This window comes from Larimichthys crocea, chromosome X (genome assembly GCF_000972845.2).
Source record: "Larimichthys crocea isolate SSNF chromosome X, L_crocea_2.0, whole genome shotgun sequence".
Classification (NCBI taxonomy): domain Eukaryota; kingdom Metazoa; phylum Chordata; class Actinopteri; family Sciaenidae; genus Larimichthys; species Larimichthys crocea.
This window is the reverse complement of record NC_040020.1, coordinates 27,845,004-27,862,236: the sequence shown is the minus strand read 5'-3', so window position 1 is coordinate 27,862,236 and position 17,233 is coordinate 27,845,004. Positions and strand designations below refer to the sequence as shown.

Genomic DNA, 17,233 nt, shown 5'->3' with positions numbered 1-17,233 from the left:
TGTCGTCTGTGTGGGAAGTTTGCGTTGGAAAAATTATTAGAATCAGATTGTTTTGATCTTGGTGCCTCCAAACCATACATCTGTAAACCTTACACTATCAGGAATTTCTGATTCATAAGCTGTGGGCCTGACCATATTTTTAATTTAGAAGGCAGATGGACAAAAGATGAAAAAAGTAAAATTGTTCCTAGGGTAGTTTAACCTTCAGGTGAGCAGAGTCGTGACTATGGATCTGAGGACACACTGAACTAATCACGAGGTACACAATGCCCAGGAACTCATTCTTGCCACCCAGCCGGTACATGCTGCTGAGACACCACTATCTTTCTTTCTCCTGTCAAAATAGGATTGTTGTATGCCATTTCAAGGGAGTAATTTTCAGCTGGCAGCCTCTTGCATGTCCCACTGTGATTCATCGATACAGCTTAAAATCAGGCAAAGTAAGTAAAAATGGGGCACGGTGAATGTTTGATCACCCCCTGAATGTACCCAATATTTTTTTTGTAGTTTTATTTAGACCTGATATCTTTTTAAATTTGACTAAGCCAGCAGAACTTCCTCACCAGCTTTACTTTTATTCCAGTCAGTAGAGAAGAGACTCTGCATTTTCACGATGGTGACACTTTGAAAACAATAGTATAAAAAGAAAGAGATATTTTAAGCTGTTTCACTATATTGCTTAGCTCACTGAGACCCCCCAACATAAAAGAAAGCAATACCATTTTAAGTAAAAAAATATATACATATACATACAGACAGACAATTAAATCTTAACGGAATAAATAAAATACATGTATACAAATCAAGAACTAAACGAGTAAACTTTTTGTCGAAATTATAAAAATAGAAAGCACCACGTGACATAACAGTGCGTAACCGGATGTAAAGATATCATTTCCGGGTCGTATCTCACATGTAACTCCAGCGGTAATCATAAAACATTTAACTTTGGGACAAAACAGTAATAGTGAACGACTGGCGAGTGCATTTATTTTAAATACACCGAGAGGCGCTAACATTTGCGGCAGATAGTAAAAGTCACCTCTCACTGAACAGTTCACTGAAGGAGGACAGAGGGGTGACTTAATAAATTAAGCCCTACTTGTGTTTTACCTTGTTTCTTTTGCATTAGCATTTAAGGTTCATTTGGGCTGCTAATGGTCTGTAAAGAGGAGTCAGATCTGTACTCATGAGGATTCATCACTGTAATAGACAGTATTTGGACTTACCCTCATTTGGACCAGTCTGTCCTCCTCATGCTTCCCATCATGTTGACTTGCTGTGTCAGAAACGTCTTATCAAGGCGTCTCTCCAGATTAAAAGCCTCACAGTGCATCTTAACGCCGACCCTGCAGTACACCAGGAGACACTGCAGTACATCATCAACTGAGGACGTGGATCTGGTCAGGACTTTGATGCAGCTTTGTGTGGACAGATACTATATTTCACCTGGTCAGACTAACGTAGATCTGTTTCGGCGTGGGATGAGCTGCAGGTATGGACCTCTGGGCATGGAGCTGAGGAGGAACCTGCTGGACCAGTGGTGGCACGCTGTGACCAGGTCCACGGTTCAGGTGTTTGGGATAAATACTCTGAGTAGCAGCGAGGACACAGCAACAGATGGACGGGGACAACTGAGGATTGTTGAGTCTGAACATGTCAAACAAATACTTGAACAGCAAGACTTGAGCAAGGAGCAGCTTGTCCAGGAGGTACGACGGCTTCTTCAGAGATCTCCATCTGTGAGGACAAACTTTCTTCAAGGTAGAGTAATAGATGCACTGCTATAAACTGGGTAATGGTTAGAACGGTTGATTGGTCTGCACAACAAGAAAAGATGGACCATCCTCAGCTCTTCAAACTATCGCAGTGCTACAGTAAAATGACCTGGAGCAGAGCAGCGTGGTGGAGTCTATTCCAGTACCACCAATCAAATGTTGTGTTTAATACAATGGTGATTAAAGTCACGATTAACGTCTGAAAAGGAGCTTCGAGTTCCACATGAAAGGCTCAATTTAGAGCAAGAAAGTCCCTTTAATGGTTTTAGTCTATAAACCACTGTGCAGAAGCAAATATTTTACTTTTCAGATTTTGTCTGGTTCGTTGGCAGGTGCTTTGGAGGAGTTTGTTCCTTCATTGGAGCTGGTGAACAGGAAGCTGCCCTTCGGCCTGGCTGAGACTGGTCTGTGTTTCCAGCCCTCAGATGGCTCTGGTTGGTGAGGCTTCATCTACTTTATGTCATCTGCCTGTCTGTGGGTTTACAGACACATACACACTACAAAAGTGCAGATGAGATTTTGGCTTGAGGGCACATCTTCATGCTCCTTTTATACTTGATTAGAAGATTACTTGATGAGTTTATTACCACAATTAAATATACAATAATAATACAATTAATACCACACTGTTTTGAAAATGGCAATATATATACAACTCAGTGACTACCAATCCATTGAAAGGTACATCAAACTACAGACTACAAACAGAATAGTATGATTTAAATGCAGTTAACATGTAAAAAATAAAAAAAAGAGATGTGACTGTGATTATCATGTAATGTTTTTTATGCCAGCCCAGCTGAACTTACCCAGACGTCTCTAGTGTGGTTCTGCTCTCCTCGTACCTCTTCCCAGTGGCTGGATCACTGGACACGACAGAGACTCAAGTGGTGGAGGAAAGTGAGTATTTGAGGCAGTGTCCCCCAAAATGTTTTGTTAATTTAACTTAAGCTTAAGTTTAGCTACTTTTTTGGAGGAAACTGGATGTGATGAGAAGCCTCACACACCATATGTTTCCTCAGTAGAAATGTTTATAGGTTAGTACACAAGGAATTGTGTTACTCTGTAAATGTCCTTTTAGCTATAGGTGAGTATTTTAGGGGAAAATCACTGCGCTGTTTCATTTCATTAGATATCACTACTCAGATAAAACACACAGCTTACAGAAGATGTGTTCTCACACATTGTGGGTTTGCATTTATTGCAGTAGATCTATATATTTCATATTAATATTTAACTAATATTGTGCAGTGGTAGTGTGAGCACAGAAATGATTGTGGTCCTGTTTTTGTGGGCTACATTAAATAAGCACTCTAACACCAGTCTGAAGAGATCTGATTCCCACCATTAGTATTTATTTTTATCACTAAAAGACAGATTTTACTACAAGCTGCCCAAACATAAAATATCCTTACTGAAAACTGTTGATGGTTTGAAATGTAAGACTTGGCTTCAAAAATCAACATTGAGATTACTTAAATGAAGCAATGATTACTTACTTAAGATAACGTCAGTACCATGAAATCAAGTCACCCATGTCTTTCCAGTTTGCCCTGTCTCCATCGGACTTCAGCAGTAGTGACGTCCCAAAAGAGGAACTCGAGGAGACGGTGTCTCGTGGTGTGAGGATCACGTACAACTTCCCGTGGGGACAGGAGCCTCTGGAGGAGCTGTGGAGCAGAGGAAACACAGAGCTGTTGCAGACACACAAAGGAGTTCGTTCCAAACTACAGGTCAGTCAACTTCTTTTATTTAGAGTCCTAATGTGGACAATTGTGCATGCACTTAATATATCTGCATCCAGTTTTCTCTGTGGATCTGTCACGCTGCCTTTACTGAAAAGTGACATAGAGTGTTGAGAAGCTTTGCAGCTGCAACATAAATCAGCAGTCGCACTTGATATCATGAGACACTTCCAGAGAAATCACTGTAAATCGTGGTTAAGTAGCACCTGGTCAGAAGTTTGAAGTGGTGTTAATATTGTAGGTTCTTTTGATGATAATGATAAAACTATTTGTTTAGCCTCCAGTGACAAAAGAAACCATTCAAACTATATTTCTACTGTTTTTACCAAATTGCAACCCATGCAAGTTTTTCTGTCCCCCACATGTGTGCGGCTCCCGCAGTGTCACAGTAGGAAAATCTTAAGTGTAAATAATAAAATGACTGAAGTGCTTCAGTTATCAGGTTTTGTTGCCAGTTTGCTGTATCTCTGTCATAACTTACTGTTACACTTGAATGGAACAGAGACATTTTTAATGTTTTAAGTAACACCCATGGCTTTTTTTGCTTCATAGAGCTTTTTCAGCGAACATTTTGCCATGTCCATACGGGAAGAGCACAGGAGTAATTAACATCACTAATACTGGCTGTATCCCATTTAGTTTTGTCATATCCAGGGCTCTGCTATTGTTCATGATGACTCCCTAACATTGTTCTTGAAGTGCCCTAATGTTATTTGTGTCTCCTGGACATTTCTTGTTACAATGAGTCAAATTTTGGTTAAATTAAGGTTATAGCTCATATTTAGAATGGTACCTGGTGTTGGAAAGTGTCAAATCAAATTACCAGATAAGCAACATATAATAAATAACCACTTCATTTTGATTAAACACTATTTGTCTTCAGCTCTCTCAAACATTTAGATTTTTGACGCCTTCCTTTTGATAAAACATCCAGTCTTATGGTAAAAAACACAAGCAGCTATTCACTGCTATTGTTGCCCGTCTTTGGTGTAATCACATGCAGTGTTAAATTGTCTTTCAGTGTCGAGATGGTCGCAAGTCAGTTCCTTGTGTTGTCTCTGTTACCGGGAACATGGACCGTGGTGTGATGGCCTTTCTGTCCAACTCACTCCAGCAGGTCAAGAAAGAACACGGCAAGCAGAAGCTGCAGCAGAGAAAGGTGATGATATTTCCTCATCACTTGACTTTTCTCTCTTATTTGTGACGTGATTCTCTGAAATATTTTACTGAATTTTGTTTCTCTGTTGATTTAAGGTTCTGAAGTTGCATCCAGTGTTGGCACCAGTCAAAGTGGCTTTAGACATTGGCAGGGGAGCCACCATGGAGCTGAGACAGGTAAGAAAAATATGTATTAACTGTCGAAGTCAATGATTAATTGATCTTTTTATTTATCTTGATTAATTCTGTGTGAATGCACATCAAGTGTGTCAAGTTTTAAGCGACTGTGATAGAATCAGCACTGAAGTAAAGTTTAATTAAACTTGTTCATTGTGTAAGTCAAAGTAGATTAATGAGTGTTTAATCATTTTGTAGGTGTGTGAAGGGCTGCTGCAGGAGTTTATGGAGGCTAAGATCTCTGCGTGGCCTGGGTATCTCAAAAGTCTGCCAACAGTGGAGCAGCTGAACGCAAAGTAAAGTGCAATTCGGTGTTGTCATAGAGGCAAAAGAAGTTATCTTTGCTGTGTTGTTCTGACGTTTGTTTCTGTGTTGATGAATTTTAGGTATGATGAGATGGGAGTGCTTTTCACTGTTGTGATCAGTGAGAACACACTGGAGAGTGGCCTCATTCAAGTCCGCAGTAGAGACACCACCATCAAAGAGACCATGCACATCTCTGAAATCAAGAACTTTCTCTCCAGGTACATTTCTGCTGCCGACAACATCTGAATGGACTTTTTATACCAGCAACTAAATGGATGGTCAACACATTGTGCCACTTCAGTTTTGCACCCCTTCTAGGAACAAAACTGTTGCACATTTACAATTCATAAACATATTGTCCTGAATTGGTTCACTATGAATAAGGAATTCTGGATTTTTTTATGTGTTTAGGCATATTTGGCTGACGGGTGGCCGTTCTGTACTTTGTTTTAAAGGCAAAGAAATTATTTTAATGACTGGTAGAAAGAAGATGTGCAAAGAAACATGGTGCAAGTACCTCCGGGTTTTAGCAGGTATAACCTAAGGACTCCTACGTCCTTCTCTAGGTACTTCCCAGGCAAAAAGGTGGATAACCCGTCCTCTTTTTGTGTTACTGTCTGAATTCAACAGGGTGGTATTTATACTACAGAAGGATTTGTATAAATGTTTGGGGTCGTTATTTTTGTCTCACTTTCTAATAAAATATACAAAATGTCTCATTCTCTATATCTTTTGTTTTTATCATGTGCTCTATCAGTTGTTTCATTCTGAATCAATATTTTTTTCTGGAGGTTTCCTTTGAAAAAAACCTCTTTGAAAACAATCTCACCTCTGTCAGTTTTGTACGCGTTGTAGCACTTTTGAATATATATATCACATCATATTTAACATATCTTATTTATGCACAACCAGGACTTTAAATTGAGGGAAAGTAATTTAAAACATGCATTTATAGTCAGAACAGAACAAGACAGATTGATCCACATAGCAATATTTATGAGTTAATACATTGGGAAATACATGCTGCTGCATTTATGATATCAATGATTTCCTCATTTGCTTTTCTACATTCAGTTCATATATTGCTTATGAGTTGAATCCGTGTTCTGTAGTAAATTGTTTCATTATGAATGTGTTGCAGTTGTATGCACAAACAGCTGTTAAAATACATGCCTCGATTTAAAAACAATATATATTTCAGGGGGGTATTGTCATTTCAACTATATACACAGTATGTATATATAATGGCCATATGGATGAATTAAGCAGCAGCAGGTAAACAAGGTGTTAGATGGGGACTTTATTCACAGATTGTGCCTGCAAAAGTAACCATGGGTGTTTTAATACCATTGACGATATATCCATTGGATCTACCCGAACAGCTGATGTCACTGACAGTGGGGGGAGTTTATACGACGCCAAATCTCGCGGGATTTGGACGTGGTCCTCGCGCCCCTCCCTGTGCCGTCATTGGCTCTTCTTCTGAGCATGTGTGTGCGTGCCGCTTAGCCGTTAGCATTCAGAGATGGCCGCAGACAAGCAAAACGAAGCTAAAGTTTCCTCCATGGATGAAAATAAAGAAAATTCACCGGATGGAGGACTTGGACTGGAAAGTATCCTTCACAGCAGAGAGATGTTTAGCGGTCGTTTTTTGTCTGCGCTCCGGTGAATCTGTGTCAGGCTCTGAAGCTAACGTTAGCTCGCTCGGTTAAAGGATAACGTTAGCTGGCGTTAGGCTACGTGTCACACTGAAGCAGACAGTCACTGGCGAAAAGCGGATTTATTTGGCTTGTTACAAACTTTTTCAAGTCTAAATACGTTAAATGGACTAATAGTAATGTGTCAGGCTGTAGACATGTTGATTTGTTATCTTGTAACTGTTGTAACCTCTGAGTTTTAGTAGCAGCTAACGTTACGTTGCCTTTTCTGCAACGTATTACAAATCTGCACTTTGTGGGTCTATTGACTGTATGTACGGTCTATGGTCTATGCCATTTACTATACAGTCTATGGTCTATATATGGTCTATGGTCTACATATGGTCTGTGCCATTGACTGTATATACAGTCTATGGTCTATGCCATTGACTCTATATACAGTCTATGGTCTATATATGGTCTGTGCCATTTACCATATAGCCAATCTTTGGTCTATATATGGTCTGTGCCATTGACTATACAGTCTATGGTCTATATATGGTCTGTGCCATTGACCATATATCCAATCTTTGGTCTATATATGGTCTATGCCATTGACCATATATACAGTCTATGGTCTATATATGGTCTGTGCCATTGACTATACAGTCTATGGTCTATACACTCAGAGCTAACATGACAGACACATTCATGCTTTAATATGAATGAAACTTGTTCGCCTGGACTCTCACCTGTGTAATAATGTACACAAAGTTGTTCCTTAATATTTGATCACAGTTTTGCAAATAATCAAAGAGTCCCAACAGCAGCATGGCCTCAGGCACGGAGACTACCAGAGATACAGGTGAGTTGTGTCCACTCATACATCACCTATTTAAAAAAAAAAAAAGTATTGTATAGTCCATATTCAATCAAAAGTCCCACCTGATTTCTTTATAGACCACTTTCTTGTTTTATTCATTGTATGCATGCACACCTCTGCCATATGGTTCACATCTTACATTCACATAGTAACGCACGTTCTTGAGAAAATTCAGGTTACTAGTCCTTCAAAGAGGGAGGAAGGTTTTTAACAGAGTGAAATGACCTGAACGTTTTTCTGCCATCATAAGAGCTGTTCCAAATCTCTAAATGTAAAGAAAGGAGCTTCAGTGCTTCTTTAGCATAGTATACACCAGACTATCCTTTACGAAAGGAAAGGAGGTAATGCCGTCTCACAATTCCTTGCAGCAGCAGCAACAAAAAAAAATCCACACACCCTTTGGTCATTCACAACCAGACATTAAAAAAACATCAATTTATTCAGAGTGATGCAAACTACAGAAAAGAGACTGTATGAATGTGGACATGATGACGTGATATAAAAACTCTGATCATGAAGTGTGTTCTGTTGTTGACTGTGGAGTTGCGTTCACACACGGAGTAAAAACTGTTTCTAACTGTGATAGACGTCTAGCGTCCTGCAGATCATCATGAAGTTACCGTTGATGATTAATCATCCATTTTTTGCCATAACTTGCTAATATGTTTATATCTGAGTGGGCAGGAGGGTGAGCGACCATGAGTGTGACAAACACTTAATTTTACTTCTGTGACAGGTCCTCAATATTAATTTATTATTTCAATCCTGACATTGATAATGAAGTCATATTTTCTTTTTACCGGGTTGTCTGTCTTCATATCCTGCATGAAACAACATGGTAAGAATGCGCGGGGAGAAGTATCTCAGATGTGCGTTTTTTAGTCCATCTTCTGAACTTTGTAGTTTTACCACAGATCACGTCAGTAACATTCGCCATCGCATAATGACGTAGTGTAAGTGCAGTCATATTCTCCTTCACATCTTTCCTTGAACTCATGTCGTTTTCCATCGAGGTCAAGGAAAAGTGTTCAGGAAAGGACATAGGAGGTTTCAACCATACCCTAGAACTGTATTGGTGACTTGAATGTGTGGTTGTCATGTCCACTGTGAAAAAGTAGTATTAATTTGCCCTAATGTAACCGCCTTGTGTGTCCCAACTGTGTCCAGGGGCTACTGCTCCCGCAGACTGCGTCGTCTGCGCAAGACTCTTGGCTTTAAGATGGGCAACCGACACAAGTTCATTGGGAAGAAGATCACTGTCGAAATACTTTCTGACAGCAGGTAAGAAATGGATGATCTCTGCATCCATCTGCAGGTAATTGGCTTCATTCATCACAGATGAGTTTAGACTGTGATTGGTACAAAAGACTGCCAAACCTCAGAAATAAACCAGTCCTTGTTGTGACTATATTTGCTTTGGTCATTGCTGGCTCCGTCTTTGGATAGGAGTTCAATTATGTGTGTGCTATGCTACCATACAAGTGATGCCATGACCTCCCCCCTCTTTAGATATCTGTTGCTGGTTTTGATGGAGGCAGAGCGTGCATGGAGTTACGCCATGCAGCTGAAGCAGGAGGCCAACACAGAGCCACGCAAGCGCTTCCACCTGCTGGCACGACTACGCAAAGCTGCCAAGCACAGTGAGAAGCTAGAGAAGCTCTGCGAGAGCCCCCGTGTTGACGCCAAGACCAAACTTGAGGCACAGGTACACACCTTCAGCCAAAAAGTGTTTTCTGCTGTGTTACAGAGAGCAAAAATCAGGTTCTTCTTATTCTTACAACAACCTCTAATAATAGTTAAATGTATTTTATTTCAGGCCTACACTGCGTACCTGACTGGTATGGTGGAGTTTGAACTGCAAGAGTGGAAGCTTGCCATGGAGGCCTTCAACAAGTGCAAGTGAGTTTTGACATCACTACAGTTTGTTGATGGGCTGATTTTGTTTTGTCCTGGATGAATTTTATATATTGGAAGTATAAAATGCCACCATTTTCTGTTGTCAGGACCATCTATGAGAAGCTGGCCAGTGCGTTCACTGAGGAGATGGCAGCTCTGTATCGCCAGCGTGTGGATGAGATATCACCCAACATCCGCTATTGTGCTTACAACATTGGTGAGTAACACACACACACACATAGAAATGAAGGAAAACTTAATCCTATCAACATAATTGACAGGCATCATGAAACATTGTTCACAAACTGCACATGTCCACACAAACACACTGTGTAACTAACTTTTTTTTTTTTTATCTGTTTGCAGGCGACCAGAACGCCATCATTGACTTGATGCAGATGAGACTGACTGGAGGAGGAGGAGGCATGATGGCCGAGAAACTAGAGGTGAACATGCAGGAGTGTGATACTGGATTATACTCTTGTATCACCTTTAATAGTTTAGAGGCCATATATCATATATCAGTAGTTTGGTTTTATCAGCTGTTACTTATATAGCTGTATGTGATTGTTTTTACAGAACATGTAAAAGGTACAATGTCGAAAAAGATGTTCATAATTATTAAATTCCCAGTAGAGTTTTGTACTGTTTCAGTGCTCTGATGTTATTTTGGACAGTAAAGTTTGTACTTTGCTATTTTTTTCCCTGATATTGGCATCAGCCCTAAACATCCAGTAACGTTCAGGCTCTAATATTGTTGTTGCATGGTATCATGTTAGAGGAGGGCAGCATATACAAGTTTGGTCCTACTAGAACGGTAATCAGAGCAAACTACTTTGCTTATAATCATAGAATTTCAAGCAAAACTGAATATTCATCTGATCTGAAGACATCTTGGCTCTTTAAAGAATCATGGTTTTCGTCTCTCTCCTCAGGCCCTGATCACTCAGGCAAGAACCAAGCAGGCAGCCACCATGAGTGAGGTGGAGTGGCGAGGACGGACGGTGCCTGTCAAGATCGACAAGGCCCGCGTTTTCCTGCTTGGTCTGGCAGACAACGAGGCTGCTATCGCTCAGGTCAGTGTTTTGTTTGTTCCTCCCTTTTTGTAGGGGGTAAAACAAAAAGCACTACTTCCAAAGTGAAGCCCCTGTTGTTAGCAGCTCTTAATATCATTACATGCCGGTGCTTAAAAATAAGTGCTGGGCTGTCCCTGCAGCCTAAACCTCAGATTATACATTTGCTTCAACCGTCTGCATGATGCAAACTTCTGTGCATGTTCACATGCTGTCCAAAATGTTTTTCTTTCTACACACTGTGGTCTAATAATGCTTCATTTTCACCTTCTTAGCTGTGGGGAAATCTAAGCCACCAGTTTATGCCACATTAGAAGGCAAACCAATGCAACCATCACAAATAATATATCATCCTCAGCATTGCAACATTATAGTAACCATGTTCTTATTTGTTTTATTTGTTCTAATGAATCAGAAAATGCACAACGAAGGCTTCATCCCTGTGTTCAAACGCCCTATGTTTTGATAGGCCTCGTAACTCATTTCCTCATAGGAGCTGGTGCCCTACCCCATGTGTTTAACCACCAGTGTGCATACAGTCCGTGCAGTTCCTTAAATTTCCTGGAAGTGGCGCTCACCTCTTTACAGTCCTCTCAAAGCCACCACAGCTCATTTGTCATACTGTCATATGCTGTCAAAAGCTTAGCACACCCTGCGGACACACCTGTCACACCCGCATCCTCTCAGGTCTCTGGCATGCAGCCTCCATCATCGCACGACTGCATTCTATGCATTTCAGCCCACACATGAATATAGTACATATAGGACTACACCCAGCAGGCCTCTGTGGACAGATGTCTCTAAACACCTTTCAATTTTAAACAACACCTTTTTAGTTTTACTGGCCATTCTTAAACTAATAGTGGCTGTGAAATGAATTTGATGGAAGCCACTGGCAATAATCTTGGTAGTTGTACTTTCATAATATTACATGGACTACATTATAAATTAACATCCTCTTCAACTATCCTTTGAGACAGAAGGAGTAAATGTTATATACTTGGTAAGCTTCGGTGCCAGTTGTCTTTAATTACCTAACAGAGAGTCAGGGAAGTTTAAGGTGGTGATGTGATATACTGTGTAAATTACACCTGGCTATCAGCTCTTGCCCTATGGGTACAGGAAACGCTGCATTGGACCATACTTCAGCCCCAATAGAAGAGCTCCGTCCACTCCTCCCTCCTCTAATCAGTTTGTCCATCCAGCCCTCCCTCTGAACAACAGAAAGATGCTTGACAGGTTGAGCCGGTCTTGCTAGGCGTTGCCAGGGTGTTGACACAAGAGTGCGACACAAAATAACATCAGCCTTGTGGGCGTGAGGGCAGCCCAATGACTTGTCTGTTATCAGTAATCACTACGAGGAATTTTCTCGTAACATTCCTCCACTGTGTTGCCTCCTGAAAGCTTTTGCCTTTGCCTTTTTGAGCGTGAACATTTATAGTAATCCAAGATGGCTTCTTTCTTTTAAATATTAACATATGTTCTCTAGATCGCTGAGGATTTTGTAGTAACACACCCATTGTATTTGCGTGTTGATGAAAGAAAGGTGAAGTGAAGAACAATCCTGTCATTCAAAAAGATGTGAACCCTGAAACTCCAGACTATCTGCTGATGAGTTGTGTGCAGGAATGTCTGAGCATCCTGCCAAGCCACATACCTGCATCTCTCCCACAGTTGAACAGTCACATCCCCGCTTAGACTGTATCATCTTCACAAGTATTTGTTTGTGTTGAATGATTTACGCTTATTGGTCCAAGTCTAGAATTTGTCTGTGTTCAGGCATTAAATTCTGCATTTTCTTTTTATTCTTTTTTCATTTGTAAGATATTTTAGTTGTAGAATTCTACGGGGTACAGATCATGTTCAAATAGTTGTTTCCTTATGTCAAGTTTACAAAGAGCTCTCTTTAAACTAGAGTCCTCCCCTCCCAAATTCCTCTTGATGTAAAACCCTTTGACACAGTTTCATGATTTCCTTTACTTCCACCACCATTTATCATCTTAGATCATCTTTATTTTTTAACCTGCCTCTGGTGTTTCCCCCATTGCAACATGATGGGATGGCGTTTCCTCAGTTTGTGTTGTGCTTCTGTTTATGATGGGATGGCGTGGAGGGTTATTGTGTTACGCACTTTATGTTACCAATCTGTAAAATCTGTAAAAATAAAGTTTGATCGATAGTGCAACACATAGATTCAGATTTTAAATGTATGAAATAATCACCATGTTCCACTATAGATCATAATTGTCCGATACAGATCATAAATAAGTGTCTGTTCTGCAGGCATCTAACGAGGAGACCAAAGAGCATCTGTATGAGACCCTGTTGGCTGAGTGCAGAGACACCATCCAGGCTGTGAGAGAGGAACTCAAGAGTGAGGCGGTAAGATACACCAGGTTAAAAAGTTCACGTTTCAGTGAAGTCGAGGGATGCAAGTTATTTGTTTGTTCATCGCTCAGAGTCGTCCATTTCATTTAAAGCCCGCTAATTGTTAAGACATATGACATTAAAACAGGAATGTGAAATTAAAAATGACTTGTTTTTGTAGAAACAACGAGAGAGGAGCTCTGATGCCGACAGTGGAAAGGTATCCAACCTGCAGTTCCTGCATAGGTAAACTGGAAACCAGACATATACTTGTACTTGTACATTCCAGGATCGTTTACTGTGCAGGCTGATTACAACAAAGGAGAAACTTTCAGGAAATGTGTGAAGCGTGTTTGTTTTTCCATCCTCTGTTATTATTCTTACATTCATCGCCATAACTAGTGCATAATAAATACACTGTTGCTCTCCTCTTCCAGTTACCTGACCTACATCAAGCTGTGTACGTTGGTGAAGAGGAATGAGAGCATGGCCCACACTCTGCAGGCTAAACTCAAGGAACCTGAAGCCGACGAGAACAAGAGAGGCCCCCGTCCACAGGACCTCATCCGCCTCTACGACATCATCCTGCAGGTAAATGTCTGCGTATCAAGTACGTTGTGAATTTTTAACTGTCTGTATATATGGAGAAGTTGTTAAACATGAAACATGTGTTCATGCAGTAATATGTCAAAACAAAGGCCACTGCTATTTATAATTCATAATAACAGCCTGTGTTTCAATTAGAGTAGTATATAAATAAGTTTGTTCTTGTGTACTCACAGTGGCTGTGTGTGATACATTGTTTCAACAGTGAAGGGATGTGTACTTAGCCTTGTTTGACACTGCCTGTCACTTCCCTCTCACACTGTAACTCACCGTCTCTCTCTCTCTGTCCCATCACCTTCCTCTCTTGTTTGTCCGTCTCTGCAGAGTTTGGCTGAGCTCTCCACCCTACAGGGTCTGGAGGATGACCACACCTTCCAGAAGGAGGTGTCCCTCAAGACGCTGGTCTACAAGGCCTACAGGTCAGAGATTATGGCACACAGGGAATATTCTGATGTTGGCCATTTTTGTTTGTGTTTGGAAAACTTGGTGCCCGTGGTACACTAATCAAACAAGTCCAAACAGAACAGTTGGCCAAACTTAACAGGTCAAACCGTTGACTTCAGAAACTCCTTGTACTAATACTTCAAACATGCACGAAATATCAGGAGAAAATCTGGAGCAAACAGTTATTTAGAAGACAACACAAGTGAGCCTTTCGTCTTTGTTTTGAGCTGGAATATGAAGACCGATCTGGTTTTGTCTTTTTCTCCGAGTTGCACTAGGGTTGGATATGTGTACTGTGTGTGTATTGTTGTGATAATTGTCTGTTTTAAAGTCAAACTAACCAAAATTCACGAAACACGGATTGAACATGTCAAATCTCTAAATAAGGGCAGCAATGGTACACCAAAGAAATATGTTGGAGAATGTTTCATTGGTGTGCCATTGGCTTTATTTAATCGACTCTGCTCATCTTAAAAAAAATCATGTACACATATTTTCGAATGCATACTAATGTCTTAACGTGCTCATGCCCTCTCAGGTGTTTCTTCATAGCCCAGTCTTATGTGCTGGTGAAAAAGTGGAGTGAGGCGCTGGTGCTGTATGAGAGGGTGCTGAAATATGCCAAGGAGGTCAGGTCTAAGGCCAAGAGCCTGAACAACAGCCTCAAGGTCAGTCATATTAAAAACGCACACAGTAGGTACCAACAAAAAAGTGTCACAAAATGAATCATTAAAAAAAAATTCCTTATCCACAACACAGTGATTTCTCAGGTTTCAGTTTACCAACAAACTACTTTGGACCGCAAATGTCACTCTTGTGTTTCTGGTTTCTGCAGGATCTCCCTGATGTTCAGGAGCTCATTGCTGAGGTAAATGCTGAGAAATACTCCCTTCAAGCAGCTGCCATTTTAGGTGAGAGCACATTTGTGACTGACAGTTTAAAAGCAACATAGTCCCATCCTGTCACGCCTCGTTCTGTGTACAACGCTAAAGAAATGTTTGTGTTTCAGATACTGATGAGACTGTTGAAGTTCCTTCGCAGCAGCAGGTGAAAGACAACACGGTAAGAGGAGATTGTCACCTCATTTCTAAAACTCTAAAGTTTTGAGTGGCTGGATGGCTGAGTTAATAACTTACAGTTGTCTGTTGTTGCATAATTATCAATTTTTCTTCCTTCCTCCTTCGTGCAGCCCCTCTGCAACCGCCTGGAGACCTTCCGTCTCGACCCCACCCTCGTAGGAAAACAGCCCAATCTGGTCCAGTTCCCTCCTGAGTTCCAGCCAATCCCCTGCAAGCCCCTGTTCTTTGACCTTGCTCTCAACCACGTGGCCTTCCCACCTCTGGATGACAAGGTGGAGCAGAAGGGCATGGGTGGATTCACCGGCTACATCAAGGGCATTTTTGGCTTTGGCAGCTAAATCAATCGTACAGGCTCTGGTCTCCACAGGAGTTCACCACAAACTACCAGACTTGGGTCCGTTGTTAATTAGAATAATTTCAGTTACTTTTATGTTTTTAATTTTTTGTTTCAAAGTGAGAGATGGGTGGAGTTTGCAGTTCTGAGGAAGGCAGAGTGAATCGATGGGTGGAGTTTGCAGTTCTGAGGAAGGCAGAGTGAATCATCTTCCAAGACAGATAAAAAATATTAATTTAATCCATTTCAAGTAGCAATATGACCCAAGTCCACCTGCCAACTTGGTGTAATTACACCAGGCTGCTGGGTTGTCGCATCACTCTTTAATTTGAGTCATGGCAGTGTCTTTGTGGCTTTCAAGTTTTACAGGTTGCCATGCCATGATCTGAATAAGTACAGCCAAGTTGTTAATCTTGCAATCCTTCCAGAGTAAACTAAGCCACATAGACACCATTAGTTATTTTTCTTTTTCAGTGTTACGCAAGAGCCTTCATGTAATTATTGATCATTGTATTTCATTTTTTATTTTGTGTGAGAGATGTTTTCTGCATTGTTTCTTAAACATAACATTTACAACGTGCAGTTTTGCTTTGGCACCTACTTTGACTTAAAACAAAGTAGGTGCTAAACAAATACCAGAAATATCCTGTAACTTGTTGTGACACAGACTGAAGCTGTTTTATCAAACACTGCAGTGTCACAAGACTTCAGCTGCATCTATTTTTTTTTTCCCCTTCACCCTTGTCTCTGCGCTCTCCTCCTTTTGACTGTGCGTTAAGACACCAATTTGTGATTCAGACCTTTGATTTATATGCTGATAAATCTGCCACCCACCACATCTTTATCCACACAGATGATTTTCACCAAGAAATAAAGGAGAAAAAAAGGTGAACACTACAAGGTGGCAATGCAGCATTAAACTGGACATGATTTACTGTTAAAAAGCACAAGAAGAAAGAGATATCTCGGCAGCTTCTGTTGTCCGTCTTTTGTAATTGGTGTGTGACAAATTATCTGACCAGGCGTCTTCAAACGGAGGACTGTTGATAAGTTCAGAAAATAGTCGGGATGAACTGGGATAAAGCTTGAAACCTTTAGGTGCATCAAAAGGATGGTGAACTACAAAGCCATTACTCAGAAAAAAAAGGAACATGCTGGTTCATTGTTTTAATTTGTCACTGTATGGGTTGTATGAGATGTGACACTAACTCCTCATGGTAGAGAAGGGTCCAACTGCTTTAGAGCATGTACAAGCCTTGTTTTTAACACCCCTCAGCATCTGACATGATCGAGGCACGTTTTCTACAAAAGGGCCTGCTGGCTGCTTGTTGCACCAGTGCTGAGGTGGGAAATAATTGCAAGTGCAGCTCTTCAGACTGTAATTAATTCCTGTGCTGTTGTAATTTTGACATTTTTAACTTACCTTTCAGCAGTATCACTACTGTTGGACAGCAGTAGCCGTTAAGGACTTGAGGACGTTTTTAGCAGCCTTTCACTCGTCACACCACCATGCCTGTGCATCCGAAGAGTAGGCAAGACAAAAATGTTTTCGTCACCAACAACGTGTCTATGGTTATACTGTAATGCTAGAAAAATCTTGTTTGTTAGCCATTATGTCCACTCCAAAGCAGTTAATTTCCTCTGATCCTGATGGGACCTGGTTTCCCTGTGATACCTAGAGTACTGTTAAAGTGTCACTCACACATGCTCACTAATTTTTATTAATGTTTCCTTTTTTTTTTCTTTTCTT

General features: G+C 40.7%; 2 protein-coding genes across 4 annotated transcripts; both read left to right on the top strand.

The window, feature by feature from the left end:
- Positions 1-129: 129 nt before the first annotated feature.
- polg2 (polymerase (DNA directed), gamma 2, accessory subunit) lies at positions 130-5,881 on the top strand. 3 transcript variants are annotated; one of them, XM_027283064.1, is made up of 9 exons: positions 130-440; positions 2,111-2,216; positions 2,573-2,678; positions 3,326-3,511; positions 4,545-4,682; positions 4,778-4,858; positions 5,057-5,154; positions 5,245-5,538; positions 5,724-5,881. In XM_027283064.1, the coding sequence occupies exons 1-8, from the start codon at positions 356-358 to the stop codon at positions 5,408-5,410; spliced, it is 966 nt and encodes a 321-aa protein (XP_027138865.1). In that variant the 5' UTR covers positions 130-355; the 3' UTR covers positions 5,411-5,538; positions 5,724-5,881. The 3 variants fall into 3 exon arrangements, with proteins under 3 accessions (XP_027138865.1, XP_027138864.1, XP_027138863.1); XM_027283063.1 differs by lacking the exon at positions 130-440 and adding an exon at positions 814-1,764 and having other exon boundaries at positions 2,111-2,212; positions 2,578-2,678; XM_027283062.1 differs by lacking the exon at positions 130-440 and adding an exon at positions 815-1,764.
- A 728-nt stretch (positions 5,882-6,609) lies between these two features.
- Positions 6,610-15,637, top strand: srp68 (signal recognition particle 68). Its single transcript, XM_010748320.3, has 16 exons — positions 6,610-6,777; positions 7,600-7,666; positions 8,852-8,965; positions 9,194-9,389; positions 9,501-9,583; positions 9,688-9,797; positions 9,947-10,026; positions 10,516-10,656; positions 12,937-13,035; positions 13,202-13,266; positions 13,458-13,611; positions 13,951-14,045; positions 14,609-14,738; positions 14,906-14,981; positions 15,080-15,132; positions 15,260-15,637. The coding sequence occupies exons 1-16, from the start codon at positions 6,690-6,692 to the stop codon at positions 15,485-15,487; spliced, it is 1,779 nt and encodes a 592-aa protein (XP_010746622.1). The 5' UTR covers positions 6,610-6,689; the 3' UTR covers positions 15,488-15,637.
- The last annotated feature ends 1,596 nt before the right edge of the window (positions 15,638-17,233 follow it).

What these genes read in the sequence shown, in the direction of transcription:
- polg2 (XM_027283062.1), top strand. Translation starts at nt 1,257, where the DNA reads ATGCTTCCCATCATGTTGACTTGCTGTGTCAGAAACGTCTTATCAAGG. An exon ending in GAGTTCGTTCCAAACTACAG is followed by an intron (nt 3,512 to 4,544) that starts GTCAGTCAACTT and finishes ATTGTCTTTCAG; the next exon opens with TGTCGAGATGGTCGCAAGTC. An exon ending in GTGGAGCAGCTGAACGCAAA is followed by an intron (nt 5,155 to 5,244) that starts GTAAAGTGCAAT and finishes GATGAATTTTAG; the next exon opens with GTATGATGAGATGGGAGTGC.
- srp68 (XM_010748320.3), top strand. Translation starts at nt 6,690, where the DNA reads ATGGCCGCAGACAAGCAAAACGAAGCTAAAGTTTCCTCCATGGATGAA. An exon ending in ACGAGGCTGCTATCGCTCAG is followed by an intron (nt 10,657 to 12,936) that starts GTCAGTGTTTTG and finishes TCTGTTCTGCAG; the next exon opens with GCATCTAACGAGGAGACCAA. An exon ending in AACCTGCAGTTCCTGCATAG is followed by an intron (nt 13,267 to 13,457) that starts GTAAACTGGAAA and finishes CTCCTCTTCCAG; the next exon opens with TTACCTGACCTACATCAAGC.